Source organism: Oncorhynchus clarkii, chromosome 32 (assembly GCF_045791955.1).
Source record: "Oncorhynchus clarkii lewisi isolate Uvic-CL-2024 chromosome 32, UVic_Ocla_1.0, whole genome shotgun sequence".
NCBI classification, from domain to species: Eukaryota; Metazoa; Chordata; class Actinopteri; order Salmoniformes; family Salmonidae; genus Oncorhynchus; species Oncorhynchus clarkii.
Window position 1 is genome coordinate 28,351,873 of NC_092178.1, and position 19,869 is coordinate 28,371,741.

At 41.5% G+C, this 19,869-nt stretch overlaps 2 protein-coding genes across 2 annotated transcripts; one reads left to right on the forward strand and one right to left on the reverse strand.

Annotated features, from left to right (window-relative positions):
• Positions 1-3,121: 3,121 nt before the first annotated feature.
• On the reverse strand, positions 3,122-9,117 carry LOC139392274 (1-phosphatidylinositol phosphodiesterase). The gene is made up of 4 exons (XM_071140140.1): positions 9,012-9,117; positions 4,490-4,583; positions 3,657-4,227; positions 3,122-3,578 (listed from the first exon to the last, which is right to left on the reverse strand). The coding sequence occupies exons 1-4, from the start codon at positions 9,115-9,117 to the stop codon at positions 3,312-3,314; spliced, it is 1,038 nt and encodes a 345-aa protein (XP_070996241.1). The 3' UTR covers positions 3,122-3,311.
• A 5,513-nt stretch (positions 9,118-14,630) lies between these two features.
• Positions 14,631-17,247, forward strand: LOC139392332 (protein rapunzel-like). The gene is made up of 2 exons (XM_071140242.1): positions 14,631-14,739; positions 15,746-17,247. Exons 1-2 carry the CDS (start codon positions 14,631-14,633, stop codon positions 16,459-16,461), a joined length of 825 nt encoding a protein of 274 aa, XP_070996343.1. The 3' UTR covers positions 16,462-17,247.
• The last annotated feature ends 2,622 nt before the right edge of the window (positions 17,248-19,869 follow it).

The following is a 19,869-nucleotide window of genomic DNA, read 5'->3' on the forward strand; positions in this document are numbered from 1 at the left end:
TGGCAACAATGCAAAACGTTATGTTTGGCGTAAAAGCAACACAGCTGAACACACCATCCCCACTGTCAAACATGGTGGTGGCAGCATCATGGTTTGGGCCTGCTTTTCTTCAGCAGGGACAGGGAAGATGGTTAAAATTGATGGGAAGATGGATGGAGCCAAATACAGGACCATTCTGGAAGAAAACCTGATGGAGTCTGCAAAAGACCTGAGACTGGGACAGAGATTTGTCTTCCAACAAGACAATGATCCAAAACATAAAGCAAAATCTACAATGGAATGGTTCAAAAATAAACATATCCAGGTGTTAGAATGGCCAAGTCAAAGTCCAGACCTGAATCCAATCGAGAATCTGTGGAAAGAACTGAAAACTGCTGTTCACAAATGCTCTCCATCCAACCTCACTGAGCTCGAGCTGTTTTGCAAGGAGGAATGGGGAAAAAATTCAGTCTCTCGGTGTGCAAAACTGATAGAGACATACCCCAAGCGACTTACAGCTGTGATCGCAGCAAAAGGTGGCGCTACAAAGTATTAACTTAAGGGGGCTGAATAATTTTGCACGCCCAATTTTTCAGTTTTTGATTTGTTAAAAAAGTTTGAAATATCCAATAAATGTCGTTCCACTTCATGATTGTGTCCCACTTGTTGTTGATTCTTCACAAAAAAATACAGTTTTATATATTTATGTTTGAAGCCTGAAATGTGGCAAAAGGTCGCAAAGTTCAAGGGGGCCGAATACTTTCGCAAGGCACTGTATATACAGGACATTCGGAAACTATTCAGACCCCTTGAATTTTTCCACATTTTGTTACGTTTTCTAAAATTGATTAAACTGTTTTTTTCCCCTCATCAATCTACACACAATACCCCATAAAGACAAAGCCAAAACAGGTTTTTAGACATTTTTGGACATTTATTACAAATAAAAAAATGTAATATTACAGACCCTGTAATATTATTCAGACCCTTTACTCAGTACTTTGTTGAAGCACCTTTGGTCCGGGCTCTGGCTGGCCACTTAAGGATATTCAGAGACTTGTCCTGAAGCCAATTCTGCATTGTCTTGGCTGTGTGCTTATGGTCATTGTCCTGTTGGAAGGTGAACCTTTGCCCCAGTCTGAGGTCCTGAGCACTCTGGAGCAGGTTTTCATCAAAGATCGCTCTGTACTTTGCTCTGTTCATCTTTGCTTCAATCCTGACTAGTTTCCCAGTCCCTGCCGCTGAAAAACATCCCCACAGCATGATGCTGCCACCACCATGCTTCACCGTAGGGATGGTGCCAGGTTCTCCAGATGTGATGCTTGGCATTCAGGCATAAGAGTTCAATCTTGGTTTCATCAGACCAGAGAATCTTGTTTCTCATGGTCTGAGAGTCTTTAGGTGCCCTTTGGCAAACTCCAAGCGGGCTGTCATGTGCCTTAAACTGAGGAGTGGCTTCCGTCTGGCCACTCTACCATAAAGACCTGATTGATGGAGTGCTGCAGAGATAGTTGTCCTTCTGGAAGGTTCTCGCATCTCCACAGAGGAACTCTAGAGCTCTGTCAGAATGACCATCGGATTCTTGGTCACCTCCCTGACCAAGGCCCTTCTCCCCCAATTGCTTAGTTTGGCCGGGGGCCAGCTCAAGGAAGAGTCTTGGTGGTTCCAAACTTATTCCATTTAAGAATGGTTCAGGCCACTGTATTCTTGGAGACCTTCAATGCTGCAGACATTTTTGGTACCCTTCCCCAGATCTGTACCTCGACACAATCCTGTCTTGGAGCTCTACTGACAATTCCTTCAACCTTGTAAAGAAGGTATTTCTGTTTTAATAAATTAGCACACATTTCTAGAAACCTGTTTTAGCTCTGTCATTATGGGGTATTGTGTGTAGATTGCATTAAAAAAAATGTAATCCATTTTAGAATAAGGCTGTAACATAACAAAATGTGGAAATGTCAAGGGACCTGAATACTTTCCGAAGGCACTGTATATATATTGTGTATAGTAATGTTGTTGGTCAAACTAGGCTTGTTATTTATTTACTGATTCATAACGATAAAAGCAAAGGTTTCACTGTGGGAAAATTACTAGCATCACACCTGCTTGGGACACAGGTCATGGTACCCCTACATTAAGAATATATCTATAAATAGCCATAGTAATGTTTTTGGTCAACCTAGGGATGATATTTATTTACTTATTCTTAACGATAAAAGCCAAAGTTTCAATGTGTGAAAGTTGCTGTCATCACACCTGCTTGAACACAGTTCAAATATTTCTACAGCTGTTTTCTTTCAAAATCTCCATTCAGTCAATTCCCATTTGATTAGTAATTGTATTCACAAACAAAGCATACATTTTATGTGGATTAAAGCAATTTATTTTCTGTTGACAATTTTGAATAGCCTGTCCAATCATACAGCCATTGTGTCATTGTTGTGACTGAAACACTGCTGGGTTTGAAAGGGGTTAATATCTTAATGACATCACTGTCCAACAGATATTAAACAATACCACATGTAAGGATTGAAATCAACAACATGTCAGAAATTACTCAAAGATGTCCTTACAGTTTTCCGTTTTGAGTTCATGTTTTGTGGTGTGGCATTCTTCCCAAATGTGTCAGTTTTCTTTGAACATTAACACTTGAAGAAAATGTTCACTCCAAAATTAAAGTTTTTCAGACATTTTCAGATCTACTGTTGTGTAGGTCCAGCTATATGCATCAATCCCAATATGAATGAGAAAGATGGGCACCTAGGGCTGTAGCTGGATTTACACAACGGATGGTGTGGGACATAGATTCATCTCGACATTAGACAACTTTTGAAGTGCCAACATATCTGGAAAACTTTGATTTTGGAGTGAACTAGCCCTTTCAAATAGTGATAGTCAATTCCTATAGTGCTACACAAATTAGAATTGCGACTCGTCCTTGATCACCTGGCCAGCGGTCAAAATTAGCTATCGGACATTTTAACAATGTTATTTTCTGGTTGTATCTGGTTTTCTGGTTGTGGGGACCAGATGATAACCAATTTATGATGTCTTACTTCCTTTTACAGTTAGTACACAACCTGACCATGACGTCAGAAAATATATCAGTCTGGCATCATTGCAACCAGTTTTGCCCGCTTGTTGGAAAGTCAAGAGCGATGACGAACCTCACCAATAAACAACTGCTTACTTAAGTAGCAAGGTATAGTGAAAATAAGCATACAATGAGCAAAATGGACTCCCAATCATCATGTAGTGTCCCAACAATTTTAATTTGAGAGTATCTATGTTGATTGTATGGTAGCAGGCTTAGTAGATGAGGGACCTCTCTCTCAGTTGAAGTTGATGATCATTTGAAGGAGGGGAGAGGCGGGGAAATCCATGGTGATGATTCCGAAGCGCCTGTTCTGCCCTATCAGTGCCATCAGGTAGTCGTACAGGCGGGCATTGATTCGCTGGGCGATGGCGTTGGGGTAGGCAAAGATGCCCGCTCCGCTGCCATAGGTGAGGAAGATATAGGCCTTGTTGCCAACAGGGGCAGTCTCCAGGTGTTCGTGCACACTTTGCCATTTCTCAGCCACATGCAGAAGGGTGGGGACCTGACGAGACAACAAGCATATGAGACTCAACAAAAATGTTTAGCCACAATTTAGTTTTCAAAATGACCGTCTCCTTACCTTCCAGTCGTCTGCAATGTCCAGGGAGCCGTAGCGCATGCCGAGGTCAGGTCCGCCAAAGTCCTGGAGGACAATGAGCTTCCCTCTGGCCTGTCCCACAGTTGGCATGAGCCGACTGTGCCACAGCAGGTCCCAGTCGGCGTAAAGGTGAATGTAGCTGACCACCGCCCCGTAGATGTCAAAGGTCTCACTGAACTCCTCCTTGAGCCGCATCAGCACCATCTCGCTGGGGTACTCACGTAGGAAGTCAGCCACGCCCTCCAGCACGTCACCGAAGTGCGCCCGCTGGTAAGACACGCCGTGGTGGATGGTGAGGTTGCCACGCACATGGCGCACACGAATGTCCAGGAAGCGCACACCGGCACGCAACTGTGACGCCAGGCTCCAGGACTGGCACTCGGCCAAGGCGCCGCCGTAGATGGCCATGGTGTTGTGGGTGCCAGGCATGGTGACCTCGGACAGCGGGCGGCTGTCCGGGAGGTCCGCCATCCAGGAGGGGTTGAGGAACTCGGGGGCCGCAGTGTCGTCATAGTCAGGCCTTTGGATGGCGCTGTTGCTCAAGCCAACAGCCCTGGTGGGTAATTAGATCAAAGGTCAATACTTAATCCCAAAGCTAGCTAATTATATTACTCATAACTGACTCTCACACCACTCTTACACTATCTTCTTTGCTTCATAACTACATAAATCTTAGATTGGCCTCTTCTATATTGTTCTGTCCTATCCAGTCATTCAGATTAGTGCTAATGAAGGAAAGAAGACTGTGAGTCTCCTTAAACTATTCAAGAATATTGAGACACAACCCCTGACTACCTTTGAAATAAGATACTCACCCCAGTAGGGTCATCAGCTCAATCAGCATCTTCCCCATCCTGGGGACTCCTTTGGTGCTTGCCATGTCTGATTCTTCAGTTATATTAATGGGGACTAAGTTTGGGGGCAAGGAAAGGAAGCACAGATGAATCTCAGGGAAATTGTTTGATGCTTCAGTTTTAGAATAGCAGCGATACAGGAATTGTTTTGTCGTTTTTGGTTTTGGGGGTTACAGGTACAATATCCATTTCCATTATAATCAGTTTATATAAAATGTACCCGTGGGCTGCCACACAAAATAAAAATGCAAGCAAGAAATACATAGTTTTAAGTAATAATAAATTCAGTATAAACAGGAAAAGATAATTGACATCATTATTTTACAGAATTAGGTATATTTGTCCAGGCCTCAATTATTCCTTGACTAGCAGCACCATTCATTCTCGCTGTCGATAATTCTAATGTTATCAGTTCTAATAGTAACGGTATCCACTGGTGAACTGGGAGAGAGTGAGGTGATTGCCATCTAAGAGCCAACATGTCTTTTTGCGCTCTCGTTATTAAGTAACATAATAGATGCAAAGCATTGAGTATTTACAATGATGCATTTCAAAATACATTTTGTAACTTTCATTTTGTAACTTTGCCCCAGAAGCAACTAACTGCAGGGCACTCCCACATCATATGAAGGAATGTGCCTACCTGATTCAGGGGACAGAGTGAACAGTTGGGGACAATTTCATCATAAAACATTTCCTTGGTGTTAAACAGAGATAAATACAGATACTAAGGTCATATTTTTTCATATTAGGGTTGTTCAGAATCAATTATATCTGTCGACCATACTTTTTTAATGGCTAGTTCAGAATATGAGCTTTCCCAAAGTTGTTTATAGAGATCAGTCCTTTCGGGAGCCCAGATCATTCATTTATAAATACCATCATTGGATGGTTCGGTAGTTGGGTTTCCCAAGAGACTCCATAGGCCAGCATAGCTGATCTAAGTTGTAAATATTGAAAAAAGGAGTTGCCTGGTAATGTGTATGGATCCCTCAAATCTGTGAATCTTCTCAAACCATTACTGTCCATGATATTGGCAAGCGAATAGATTCCACATTTGGACCATTCGAGGGGGGGGGGGGGGGGGGGGGGTGCAGAAGGCTGCCCTCCAGATCACAAGTCATTATTGAAATATTGGAGTATGGGCATGCCATTTTGATTCCCAGTTCCTTTGTTTTCAATTTTGCGCCAGATGGAGATTGTGTGAGCAATAATAGGACCAAAGCGTAGTTTAATGTCACGGCGGTATAAAGGATCAGGTGCGTAGGAATGGCACGGGGACAAAGACCAAACAAACACGTACACAAAACATAGGGTTGAGACCCAAACAAAAGAGTGAGGAGTACCTCGAATAAAATACACAATCGTACAATGATTATCACACGGACGAGACCCGTAATCATCTGCACATTAATCATCTGCGGCACGAAAGCCAAAACAACACAGCACAGGTACTCACACGAACCAACGGACATTGGAACAATAATCGATAGGACAATGGTGAACAAAGGGCACACTTATACAATTACTAATCAAATGGGAATAGGGACCAGGTGTGCGTAATGACAGTTCCGGAGAGATCCGTGACATTTACATTGTTCAAGGGATATATCAGGGAAGACCATCTCTTCCAGGGCAATAGGAGACACCATATGTCTCTCTATACTCAGCCAGGGAGCGGTATAATCATGTCTAAACCAATTTAGGATGGGACGAAATGCTAGTGCCTGGAAATACAATTTAAATGTATAAATACAATTTAAAGTTTGGTACGTCTTTCCCTTGTAATTTTGTTAATTTTAGCCAGGATTGCTTACCTTTCCATATACATTTAGATACCACACTATGTAGTTTGTCCCAATAGCCAGAAGGGGGAGCAATGGGAAGCATTGAACTACAGAAATTCAGCCGTGGCAGTAGACTCATTTGACAATAGATATTCTGCTGGTTAAAGCAACTGGGAAGTTGTTCCATCTACTGAGGAATGGATTGAATTGATTTAAGCATTCTGTGAAATTTAAAACAATGCCATTATTTATTCAATAAATTGTATCAATAGCATGTCAACTATTAAGGGGTTTATGAATGCTTATTCATGAAAGTTATTAGAAAATGTTAACAAAACGTATTGTCTGAAATCAACACAAGCAACTTATTGTCAGCCTGTTGCTCTTTTGTTTTTCGTAAGAGGCGCAAATGCCAACAGATACATGTTTTTCTGCTTTTTTTGGGGAGGAGGTCAGGTGGTTATCTCAATTGGAACTACAGTGCCTTCAGAAAGTATTCATACCCCTTTACGTATTCCACTTTTTGCTGTGTTACAGCCTGAATTCAAAATTGATTAAATAGTTATTTTTTCTCACCCACACACTACATCCCATAATGACAAAGTGAAAACATGTTTTTAGAAATTTTTGCTAATCTATTGTAAATGGAATACAGAAATATCTAATTTACATAAGTATTCACATCCCTGTGTCAATACTTTGTAGAAGTACCTTTGGCGTTTACAGTTGTGAGTCTTTTTGGGTAAGTCTCTAAGAGCTTTTCACACTTGGATTGTACAATATTTGCACATTATTATTTTTTAAATTCTTCAAGCTTTGTCAAGTTGATTATTGCTAGACAGCCATTTTCAAGTCTTTCCATAGATTTTCAAGCCAATTTAAGTCAAAACTGTAACTCGGCCACTCATGAACATTCAATGTCGTCTTGGTAAGCAACATCAAATCAAATTTTATTGGTCACATACACATATTTAGCAGATGTTATTGCGGGTGTAGCTAAATGCTTGCGTTCCTAGCTCCAACAGTGCAGTAGTATCTAACAATTTGGTACATCAGTGTAGATTTGGCCTTGGGTTTTAGGTTATTGTCCTTCTGAAAGGTTGGAAAGCAGACTGTACTAGGTTTTCTTCTTGGATTTTGCTAGTCCATGCTGATGATAAGCATACCCATAACATGACGCAGCCACCACAACACTTTAAAATATGAAAAGTGGTACTCAGTGATGTGTTGTGTTGGATCTGCCCCAAACATAACGTTTTGTATTCAGGACAAAAAAGTGAATTTCTTAGCAATTCTTTTTCCAGTATTACTTAACAGGATGCATGTTTTGACATTTTTGTTATTCTTTACAGGCTTCCTTCTTTTCACTCTACCATTTAGGTTAGTATTGTGGAGTAACTATGTTGTTGATCCATCCCCGGTTTTCTCAAACTCAAGCTGTTTTAAAATTACAATTGGCCTCATGATGAAATCCCATGAAATTTCTCCAGAAACTTAGTTAAGAAGAATGCCTGAATCTTTGCAGTGACTGGGTGTATTGGTATACCATCCAAAGCCTAATTAATTGCTTCACCATGCTCAAACGGATATTCAATATGTGCTTATTTTTTATTTTGTTCACCCATCTACCAATTGGTGCCCTTCTTTGCAAGGCATTGAAAAACCTTCCTGGTCTTTGTGGTTGGATTTGAACATGAAATTCACTACTCAATTGAGGGACCTTGCATATAATTGCATGTGTGGAGTACAGAGATGGGGTAGTCATTCAAAAATCATGTTAACCACTATTATTGAACACGGAATGAGTCCATGCAACTTATTATGCAATTTGTTCAGCACATTTTTACACCTGAACTTATTTAAGCTTGACATAACAAACGGGTTGAATACGTACTGACTCAAGACATTTCAGCGTAAAAAAAATAAATAATTTTAAATATGTTCTACAAACAAAATGTCACTTTGAAATGATATGGTATAGGGTTTAGATCAGTAACACAACATCTAAATGTAATCCATTTTAAATTCAGGCTGTAACACAAAAGAATGTGGAAAAATTAAAGGGGTGTGAATACTTTCTGAAGGCACTGTATACCGTATGCACTTGTGGACACAGGTGAAACCTAGAGTAGTTTTCCCACTACAAAAGGTAAAGGTTCTGTAAAAGGTAAAGATCACACTATTGATTATCTAACTCTTCTCAAACTTAAGTTACATAAATAGAAACATAACAACTTTATTTCTTATGCTGACTGTGCTAGTAAATGATTTGTCACTTGTTACCTATTTCAATACATGTGCTTATAGATTTGTTTTAACTTACAGTAGTTTATTTTTAGTTATTACTTGCTTTGTCAGAGTTGACCGCAAAGCAATTTCCTAGATGATCCCTAAATTAATATATCCTCCTTTTCAAAAACATGGTTAACCTCAAAACCAGACTTAAAGATAAAATAAACCTAGGATGCAATTGCATGTGGCTCAAAAACAGCACAGATGTACAGTAGGCGTAATAAAAGCAAGCAAACCCATGAAAAAGTTGGCAGCGATATGGGCAAAGTGCAGGCAATGAATGAATTCGATGTGAACCCAGTTCACCCCACAAGGAATTTCTATGGCAGGCTAAACCTTTCTAAGCCCAGATCCAAACATGAGTTCCTCCATTCTAGCCACCACAGTATCAATGCCCTTGTTACCTGAACCCAAAAGGTGGTAGTCTTCGGCCTGACAACCCTGCAGCCAAAGGAGGACAGCGAGCAAGAGAAAGACAGAGACGGACTGAGTGAACGAGTGAGGGGGCATGTTGATGGGGGATGTTGATGTAGCAGAACCCATGGAAAGCTATGTGGGTTCAACATCAGTGTGTGAGAGGGGGGCGCTCGCTCGACCGATCACGCCACAGTTGTTTCAGACCGACTGTTCGGCGTGCTCACACACACACACACACACACACACACACACACACAAACACACACACACACACACACACACACACACACACACACACACACACACACACACACACACACACACACACACACACACACACACACACACACACACACACACACACACACACACACACACGTAATTCATAACCACCCAGGCAACTGCGTAACCATACACAATGGTTTAAAATTCAATACACAATAACCTGTGATTTCCAGCTATCTTTTGGTAGTAAGTTTAGCAAACTCATGTTTATCGTTCACTGTCTCGTCACATTGTCGTATGTTTGCTGTGCTTGTGTGATATTAATTGTGCCTTAGTGCCAAATAGAAATATATAAAGTGAATATTAACTTTTTGGTAACACTTTACTTGATGCGCAGCGTCACAACACGTTATGACACGGTCATAACCATGTCATAATATGTCATAGCAGCTGTCGTAACTTGTCATAACCTGTCACAATATGGTCATAACACTGTCATGACCCATATTTATACCTGTTGTGACATATATTGCGTTATTTTATGATTGGTTATGACACCTACATAAGAGTGTCAAACCCACATTTTTGAAAAGTGTTTTTTCCCTACCAAGAAGTTTTCTTTCGTTTAAAAGTTGGTTTCTTAAGTCCTTTGTTGTTGTTATAATTAATTCTCCACAGTTATGTTTTTTTCATCATTAAATAACTTGTAGAAAATGCACTTTATGACACTGTCAAGAAACATTATGAGCATCATAATCATATAAGCCAGATAGACCTGCATATCACGTACATGTCAGTCATCAGTCAAAAAGAGGGTGTCTTGTTCTGCGTCTGAAATCTGTTCCTGCATTCATTCCAGTCACCAAAAACAGAGCATTGTGGTAGGTGCATGTCTCACATCAATGTGTGCGCAATTACAATAATAATTCAATATGGTTAATCTCACAAAATGTTATATAACAAACATACTGTTCAGAAAATCAAATCAAATTTTATTTGTCACATGCGCCGAATACAGCAGGTGTAGTAGACCTTACAGTGAAATGCTTACTTACAAGCCCTTTACCAACAATGCAGTTTTAGGAAAAATACCTGAAAAACGAAGAAATACCGGGTACCCGTAAGTTGAGGTAATTGAGGTAATATATACATGTGGGTAGTGTTATTTAACTGACTTATGCATTGATAATAACAGAGAGTAGCAGCAGCGTAAAATAGGGGGCAATGCAAGTAGTCTGGGTAGCCATTTGATTAGATGTTCAGTAGTCTTATGGCTTGGGGGAAGAAGCTGTTTAGAAGCCTCTTGGAACTAGACTTGGCGCTTCGGTACCGCTTGCCGTGCGGAAGCAGAGAGAACAGTCTATGACTAGAGTGGCTGGAGTCTTTGACAATTGTTAGGGCCTTCGTCTGACTCCGCCTGGTATAGAGGTCCTGGATGGCAGGAAGCTTGGTCCCAGTGATGTACTGGGCTGTACACACTACCCTCTGTAGCGTCTTGCGGTCGTAGGCCGAGTAGTTGCTATACCAGGCAGTGATGCAACCAGTCAGGATGCTCTCGATGGTGCAACTGTAGAACCTTTTGAGGATCTGAGGACCCCTGCCAAATCTTTTCAGTCTCCTGAGGGGGAATAGGTTTTGTCTTCTTGACTATCATGGTGTGCTTGGACCATGTTAGTTTGTGGACACCAAGGAACTTGAAGCTCTCAACCTGCTCCACTGCAGCCCCGTCGATGAGAATGGGGGTGTGCTCGGTCCTTCTTTTCCTGTAGTCCACAATCATCTCCTTAGTCTTGATCACGTTGAGGGAGAGGTTGTTGTCCTGGCACCACACAGCCAGGTCTCTGACCTCCTCCCTATATGCTCTCTCTTCGTTGTTGGTGATCAGGCCTACCACTGTTGTGTCATTGGCAAACTTAAAAATGGTGTTGGAGTCTTGGCAGGCCGCGCAGTCATGAGTGAACAGGGGGCGGCCTGTCAGGAAGTCCAGGATCCAGTTGCCGGGGGGGGGTGGGGGGGGGGGGGGGGGTCCTTAGCTTAGTGATGAGCTTTGAGGGCACTATGGTGTTGAACACTGAGCTATAGTCAATGAATAGCATTTTCACATAGGTGTTCCTTTTGTTCAGGTGTGAAAGGGCAGTGTGGAGTGCAATAGAGATTGCATCATCTGTGGATCTGTTGGGGCAGTATGCAAATTGGAGTGGGTCTAGGGTTTCTGGGATAATGGTGTAGTCATTTGGGCAGGTTAGCTTATGGTTCTTGGGCACAGGAACTATGGTGGTCTGCTTGAAACATGTTGGTATTACAGACTCAGACAGGGAGAGGTTAAAAATTACTATTATTATTATTATTTTAATGTAACCTTTACTTAACTAGGCAAGTCAGTTAAGAATTTTTTTGGTTTACAATGACGACCTACCGGGGGACAGTGGGAAACTGCCTTGTTCAGAACGACAGATTTTTACCTTGTCAGCTTTCGGTTACTAACCACCCAACCACCACTACCTGCCACCCAAATGTCAGTGAAGACACTTGCCAGTTGGTCAACACATACTCAGAGTACGCATCCTGGTAATCCGTCTGGCCCTGCGGCCTTGTTAATGTTGACCTGTTTAAAGGTCTTACTCACGTCGGCTTCAGAGAGCGTGATCACACAGTCATTCGGAACAGCTGGTGTTCTCATGCATGTTTCAGTGTTACTTGCCTCGAAGCGAGTATAGAAGTATTATATCTCGTCTGGTAGGCTCATGTCACTGGGCAGCTATCGGCTGTGCTTCCCTTTGTAGTCTGTAGTAGTTTGCAAGCCCTGCCACATCCGACGAGCATCGGAGGCGGTGTAGTACGATTCGATCTTAGTCCTGTATTGACGCTTTGCCTGTTTGATGGTTCGGGTCCGGGTTAGAGTCCCACTCCTTGAAAGTGTCAGCTCTACCCTTTTGCTCAGTGCGAATGTTGCCTGTAATCAATGGCTTCTGCTTGGGGTATGTACGTACAGTCACTGTGGGGACGACGTCCTTGATGCACTTATTGATAAAGCCAGTGACTGATGTTGTGTACTCCTCAATGCCATCGGAAGAGTCCCGGAAAATATTCCAGTCTGTGCTAGCAAAACAGTCCTGTAGCTTAGCATCTGCTTCATCTGACCACTTTTTTATTGACCGAAATACTGATGCTTCCTGCTTAAATTTTTGCTTGTAAGCAGGAATCGTAGGACAGAATTATGGTCAGATTTGCCATATGGAGGGCGAGGGAGAGCTTTGTACGCTTCTCTGTGTGTGGAGTAAAAGTGGGCAAGAGTTTTTTCCCTGGTTGACAATTTAACATAGAAAGGAGGTAAAACAGATTTCCCTGCATTAAAGTCCCCGGTCACTAGGAGCGCTGCCTCTGGATGAACGTTTTCCTGTTTGCTTATGGCAGTATACAGCTCATTGAGTGTGGTCTTAGTGCCAGCATCAGTCTGTGGTGGTATGTAGACAGCAACGGAAAATACAGATGAAAACTCTCTAGGTAGATAGTGTGGTCTACAGCTTGTCATGAGATACACTACCTCAGGCGAGCAAAACCTTGAGAATTCTTTAGATATTGTGCACCAGCTGTTGTTTACAAATATACATAGACCCCTTGTCTTACCAGAGGCTGCTGTTCTATCCTGCCGATGCAGTGTGTAACCCGCCATCTGTATGTTAATCATGTCGTCGTTCAGCCACGACTCGGTGAAACATACAGATATTACAGTTTTTAATGTCCCGTTAGTAGGATGTACGTGCTTTTAGCTCGTCCAATTTATTTTCCAGCGATTGTGCGTTGGCCAGTAGTACGGATGGAAAGGGCAGATTAGCCACTCGTCGGAAGATCCTCACAAGGCATCCCCATCTCTTTCCGTCTCTTTCTCCTGCGAATGACTGGGATGAGGGCCAGTTCCGGTGTCTGGAGTAAATCCCTCTCGTCCGACTCTCGTACTGTTGACAAGAAGGCTAACGTGTAATGGAATGTTTTGCCTTGTGTGGTAGGTTTTGTGTGTTTTTACACTCTTGTGTAGGTGTCATAACCAGCAATAAAATAACTTCTGTGGTAGGTTTTGTGGGATTTGACACTTTTATGTAGGTGTTATAACCATCCATAAAATAATGCAATATATGTCACAAAAGGTTATGTCAAGGTATTTCAGCTGTTATGAAATTTTATGACATGGTTATGACCGTGTCGTAACGTAACGTGTTATGACGCTGGGTGTCAAGTAAAGTGTTAACAAATTTTATTTTCACATCACAATGGCAATGTTACCATCAATAAAACTCTTAAATAATTGAAGAGGAAAATAATGGAGCCAACGTTTGTCGTCATTGGACAATGAAAACAAATGAATATAGATGAGAAAATTTGAAGGGGGGCAAGGAGACATGTATATTGTTATAATCTCTGATGAGCCTTTATGAATAAGGCTAATTATGTATCTTTATGTTTTCAACTTATCTTTTTGACTTTGAGAACATATGTAGACACTAGTATGATGCTAGAGATAATGAATATAAAGTTAAAAAGTGGTGAAGTGCACCTCTTCTTATACCTTTGTAGTAACAGTGTAATTACTACAGTGTGGTTGCATAGTAACTTAGTGATTGCTTTGTAATTGCATACCAATGGTTGAGCAGTTTTTGTAATTAAATATGTTTAATGAGTCCCTGATTGTTGTGTGAAAAACTGCTTAATTTAATTTCTGTATTATTCAAATTAAATTACTGAAATTCAATGTAACATCAATAAGATGTTGTTACTAGTGTAATAACAGAGTTACACAGGTATAAGATACATTTCATGTAAAGTGAGTAATACAGGCTTACAACGTATTCCTAACATGTGATCTCATAGGACTGCTCACTTTAGGACCTACAGTATCTTCTCTCTAATCATAATATAGGGCAGGCTACTGAGAGTGTGGCGGCAGCCGGAGGGTTGCTGTCATTAATATCCCATATGCTACCCACTGCCATTGTGCCCTTGAGTAAGGCACCTAACCCCCCAAAACTCCTTCAGGGGGGCTGCTCTCTCTCTCTCTCTCTCTTTCTCACTCTGTGTGTGTTTGTGTGAGATAGTTGTGGTGTGTTGGTTTCGTACTATGAGAGCAGAAAATAAAGAATTTCCATGCAAATTGTACACATATATTCTATTCTGATGGATTCCCTCTACCCTTATCCCTACATTCACAGCACTATTAAAAACTCTTGCTACTGAAGGTGTGGATGCATTTGATATGCCTAAAACAATAGACATCCTGCTTTGCCTCTGTTTGGTTTACAGCCACAAAGCAGCCAGCTGCATTTCCCCCTCCATCCAATCAGCACAGCCCAAACAAGAGTCATGTTTCCTTGTTCCTCTGTCCTTATATGGCAGAAAGTAGGCTGGGCTTCTCAGACTGGGGGACTCTTGGAAAATGGTCGCTTGGAAATACTGACAGCTTGTATAAAGAGAAGGATAACAACAGCTTGACCTCAGGTAAACAGAATATATTTAGCCTTAAGGGCTTTGTATTATCTTTTGAGATTTTATCTGAAAAATAACACTTTATATTTAAGTCAAAAGGGAAATCAGTGGTTCATGATACATGTTTGTGGTTGGAGAAACAGGAAATGAGTGTAGTTAGATCAAAATTAATGTGATTTACTCAAATGGATCTCTGAATTGATGTACAGTACATTGGCATGTGCCTTTATCATTTTGTTTTTCTTTAGAAAATCCTGCCGGTGTAATAGGAGGTCAATGATTGTATTTAATGTATCCAGGCGACACACCCACTGGTCTTCCAGATTTTTTCCCCTTGAGCATGATGAGTAAGAGCTAAGCTATGAACTAGGGTTGTATACGATTTGCAGAGCCACACAAATCAGTTAGTGTACACACACAGGACAACATACACTCCCTTTCATAGGTGACCCAAATGTATGTTGTCCTGTGTGAGATTTGAATTTAGAAGCCCTGTATCTGAATGAAATACTGTACTTGATTCCAACTGATTGCTAACAGCCATAAATATGAAAAGATTTATAATGAAAGATATGTTCTCTTAGAATTAGAGACCATGTCTTTCTATCTCAAATAAGATATAACAGTTAATCTTGGCTTCTGAACCGAAGTCATTATTGACTTGTTGCCCTGGCCTAGTGACTTGTTACTTACTACACAACTAGAGGCTTTGTGAGAGGTGTTACTCAGGAGTATTAAAACTGTAGCTTGATACATAAAGCTAAAAGACACAAAGTAACATAATGCATGTGTGGAATGCAACTTGAGAACTAAGATGCCCAATTTTTTCAGCAGCATTAAAAGTAATAAGATTATTGTGAAACATTGGTCGATCTCCCCCATCTACAAGACAAACTGAAATAGAAACTGTTCGGTTCATTGACTATCGTCACACAACAGCCTGACACTGTCTCTCTCTCTCTCTCTCCTTTTGCTTTCTCTTTCTCTTCATCATTATATTTTTCGCTCTCTCTGTCAGAGTCACAGACGCTAACAGCAATGGCTGAGGCCGGGCAAATCAGAAAGACAGCGGCCAAGGTGTTGGGTTGTGTGGAGAAGGTCTCCTCCTTCGCCTCGTCCATTGACCCCCTCTTCGGCATCGTCTCCTCCCTTGTGGGGGTGGTGCGCACAGGCCTGGTGGGCGAGGAGGCGCACGCCCTGGACAAGGACTTCCAGGTGGTACACGGAAAGTTGCAGAGCATCTCGGCGAAAAACCATCAGTGCCTGCGGCAGATCCGTGTAGACGAGGTCAATGAGACGTTCGGCAAGTATGAAGAGTACATCAAGCACCAGTATTCTGCCTTCAGCTCCATGGTGACGATGGTGAGGAAGGACCCAGAGGGAGCGCGGCGCCACATGGCCAACTTCGAGCGGGCCTACGAGAGGGACAAGAGTGACCTGAGCCTGGACGTGTACTACCGAGGCGTCATGGGCACCGGGTCGGTGTTTGGAAGGTCCCTGCTGAAGGTGTACCTGGAGCACTGCGACGGAGACCGCAGGGTTATGGAGCACCGGTGCTCTCACCTGGGCCACCTGTTCCACATCGGCCTGATCGCTCTCATGGCCTACACAGCGGTGACGGAGGACGACGAGGAAGAAGTGCGGGAGAAGTGGGCCAAGCGTGTGGAGGACATCCAAGCCAAGATGCAGGAGATTTTGAGCCAGTGCAAAGAGGAGGAGAGGAGTCCGCCCTAAAGCTTGGGAAAGGGGAGAGGTGGGGGCCCTGTCCAGAAATAACCCCTACTCCCAGTCCTGAAGTGCTACTGGGTGTGCAGTATGTCCTGGGTGTTTCTGCCCTGCTCGAATACATCTGATTCTACTAATCAGCTGCTCATCTTGAGCCTAATTAGCTAAACCAGATATGTTAGAGCAGGGATGGAATAAAAGCCTGCAGACCCAGTTGTTATCCAGGAGGAGGGATGGCCACCCCTGCTCTAACCCCCTTGTTACAACTGGATAGGTACGCACAATATGGCTGTAGCTCCACCGTGCCCTCTGAGAGGCATGGTGGAATTTTTGCCAAATATTTTGCTTAGACCTGTCCAATTTATTCCGATCAACACAAGTGTCAAGGGGTAGGGGCTAAGGGTTGATTGTCGACAGGGCCAGCGATTGAAGGGAGCTTCGGTGGGTTAGAAGTAGAGTTTTGTGGTTAAAACTGTAGAGAAGTGGTTCCCACTTTCTCAGCAACCACACTCATTCAAGTGGACCAAGTAAAACAAGGAAATCATATATTATGTGTATTATGAATAGATGGAAAACCAAATTCACAGTTAAAGCAATCAAAATACGTTTTGTTTGTTTGTCCACAAAAACATGTTTATTTTGGTTAACTGAACTCTCTGTTATTGTGGTAATTGTTCCTAGTTTGAATTTGTGTTCATTCAGCTGCCTTATATTAGGCTACCTGCCAATACTTGCTCTGGTCTGGTAATCTATTATACTCTGTCTTCAATAAAGAAGTCTAAATTATGACCAATATTACAGTATGTACAAGATATATGACTGAACACCTAGTACCATTTCTCTCTCTCTCACACACAGAATTGTAGAGCACTGCCCCTATTAGTTATCTTGACCTGACCTAAAGATTATGGTTAGACCTAAAACATGTTATATTGGTCTTACAGTAAAGAATAGCCATACATGGGGAAAGTTTGCTATGTTGCCTATGACACCATACATCAGGGGTTCCCAACCTAGGGACCTTGCTTGATTTGAGAGATACAGTTTGCGATTGATAATACCGATCAAAAACTGAGCTAAGCTACGACCTTCTAAAGTCGAGGAGTCAAATAAATCGGACATTGCTTGGGAAGTAAATGCATACACAACCTAGGTTTCCATCCAATTGGCGACAGCTTTTCAAGCGAATATTCTAGAATCCGCATAAAGGAAATGCGCATTTTCCCACCAGTGGTGTTTCCATCAAATGGAGTTGTTGCAAAAAAATAAATAAATGCGTGATGACGTTATACACACAAAATTGACTTATTCGCTTAAATGTTCACGTACCGAATAAAAATCAAACGTTCAATATGTTTACATCGCTTTTTCAACTATAATGATATTTTTGTCACAAAAACTTCTTCATTAAATAGTAAATGTGCCTACTCCGGTCTTGGCACCTGCGCTCTAGCCAACAGCTCCCAGATACAGTGCGGATAGGCTTTGCGATTTGTCTAGTTTACATGATGATATTATTATGGATAAAAGCGATAATATTTGTATTTGTCAAACGGCAGCTAAACATCGATAATCATGTCAACAGAATAAGACCCTCGGTAGGCCTATTTATTGGAAAGCAGCATCAAGCTCATCACCGTGCACTTTCACCATCCTGTGAAGTTCATCATTATTTATTTCATCTGCAGCTTAATAAACGGCATGGTTTCCCGAGTCGTGGTGGCAGAACTACACACCATATCATTGCGTGACTAAATGTACTTCGATATGATGGTTATCATGTCAATATTTGCGCATAAAGGCGTTTCCACCGCCATATCCCGCATAATACATTTTACAGACACAAAAAGATCCCACTGTGTCAAACGAACAAATAACTATCTACATTTTTTTTTAACATTACACCGACACTTCCTGTTTCCATCACAGAGTTGTCGTGACTTTAAAATAAATACAATATCACTTCACTCGGGTAAAAACTGTGGATGGAAACGTGGTTAGTGTGTGATTAACAATTAATCGAATCACTTCGGGTAAAATAGAATATGTATAATTAAATTAAGGGTTCCTATAAATTATCATAGTAAATAATATGCAATTCACATTAAGGCCACGAGATGTCCCAATTATTTCCCCAACATTTTCCCTGGCAGCAACTGCTCTTACTCAACAAAAACTGTCCTCTGTATCATATCACAACTTTTGGAGATATTTCAACAAAAGATTTTGTGGTATTCATTTTAATTATTATAATTCTTATATATTTTTTAAATGTATATTTAGGAAAGCCTTAAAATAAAAAATCCGCTTGTTTCGAGAGAAAAAATGTAGATCATTTTTTGTAAAGTAATATGGTGGATGAGTGTGTTGGAGAAAACCCCCCTGGTGGCTAGTTACCGCTTTATGGTTATGAATGTGTCATTTAGACAATGACTAGCCCAGTTAGCGCTAGTTTATGCTAACTTGCTAGCTAACAACTTCACTAGTAGTAAATGCTAGCAAACTAGTTAGTTAGCATAAGCGGCTAGGAGTGCTAGCTAGCAAGCTTACTACTAGACCCTCTGAGGTAAAATACATTTAAAAAGATAACATAACTTAATTGCAGTTGTAAATGTTTCCACAAGTGACTGATAGGTTTACAGTTAATATTATTTTTTAGCTATTTTACACAGCGTTTTATGTCATATAGCTAGATAGCTAGCCAGCTACATTTTTAAGAGAGAGCTTTTCAATTGACATCTCTCCCCCTGTTTTCAGTCACAGGTGGGGACTGGATTAGGTGTGAGCAGTGCAAGAGGTGGGCTCATGAGTTGTACTCCACTTCTACTGGGGATAGCTTTGTTTGTGACCTATGTACAAATTAGCAATAGCAGAGCATAAGAGAGTTGCCACATCATGATTTATTTTTTAATGTATTTCCTTTTTCCTTTATTTAACCAGGTAGGCCAGTTGAGAACAAGTTCTCATTTACAACTGCGACCTGGCCAAGATAAACAAAGCAGTGCGACACAAACAACACAGAGTTACACATGGGATAAACAAACATACAGTCAATAAAACAATAGAAAAATCTATATACAGTGTGTGCAAATGTAGTAAGATTAGGGAGGTAAGGCAATAAATAGGCCATAGTGGCGAAATAATTAACACGAGTGATAGTTATGCAGAAGATGAATGTGCAAGTAGAGATACTGGGGGGCGAAGGAGAAAAAAACAATATGGGGATGAGGTAGTTGGGTGGGCTATTTACTGATGGGCTGTGTACAGACAGGTGCAATGATCGGTAAGCTACTCTGACAGCTGGTGCTCAAAGTTAGTGAGGGAGATATAAGACTCCAGCTTCAGTGATTTTGGCAATTCGTTCCAGTCATTGGCAGCAGAGAACTGGAAGGAAAGCCGGTCAAACGAGGAGTTGGC

Excerpts from the sequence above, each read along its gene's own strand:
- LOC139392332 (XM_071140242.1), top strand. The coding sequence starts at position 14,631 with ATGGCAGAAAGTAGGCTGGGCTTCTCAGACTGGGGGACTCTTGGAAAA. Across the intron at positions 14,740-15,745 it reads TAACAACAGCTTGACCTCAG|AGTCACAGACGCTAACAGCA; the intron begins GTAAACAGAATA and ends TCTCTCTGTCAG.
- LOC139392274 (XM_071140140.1), bottom strand. The coding sequence starts at position 9,117 with ATGCCCCCTCACTCGTTCACTCAGTCCGTCTCTGTCTTTCTCTTGCTC. Across the intron at positions 4,584-9,011 it reads CTACCACCTTTTGGGTTCAG|TCCCCATTAATATAACTGAA; the intron begins GTAACAAGGGCA and ends CCCCAAACTTAG. Across the intron at positions 4,228-4,489 it reads GAGCTGATGACCCTACTGGG|GGCTGTTGGCTTGAGCAACA; the intron begins GTGAGTATCTTA and ends ATTACCCACCAG.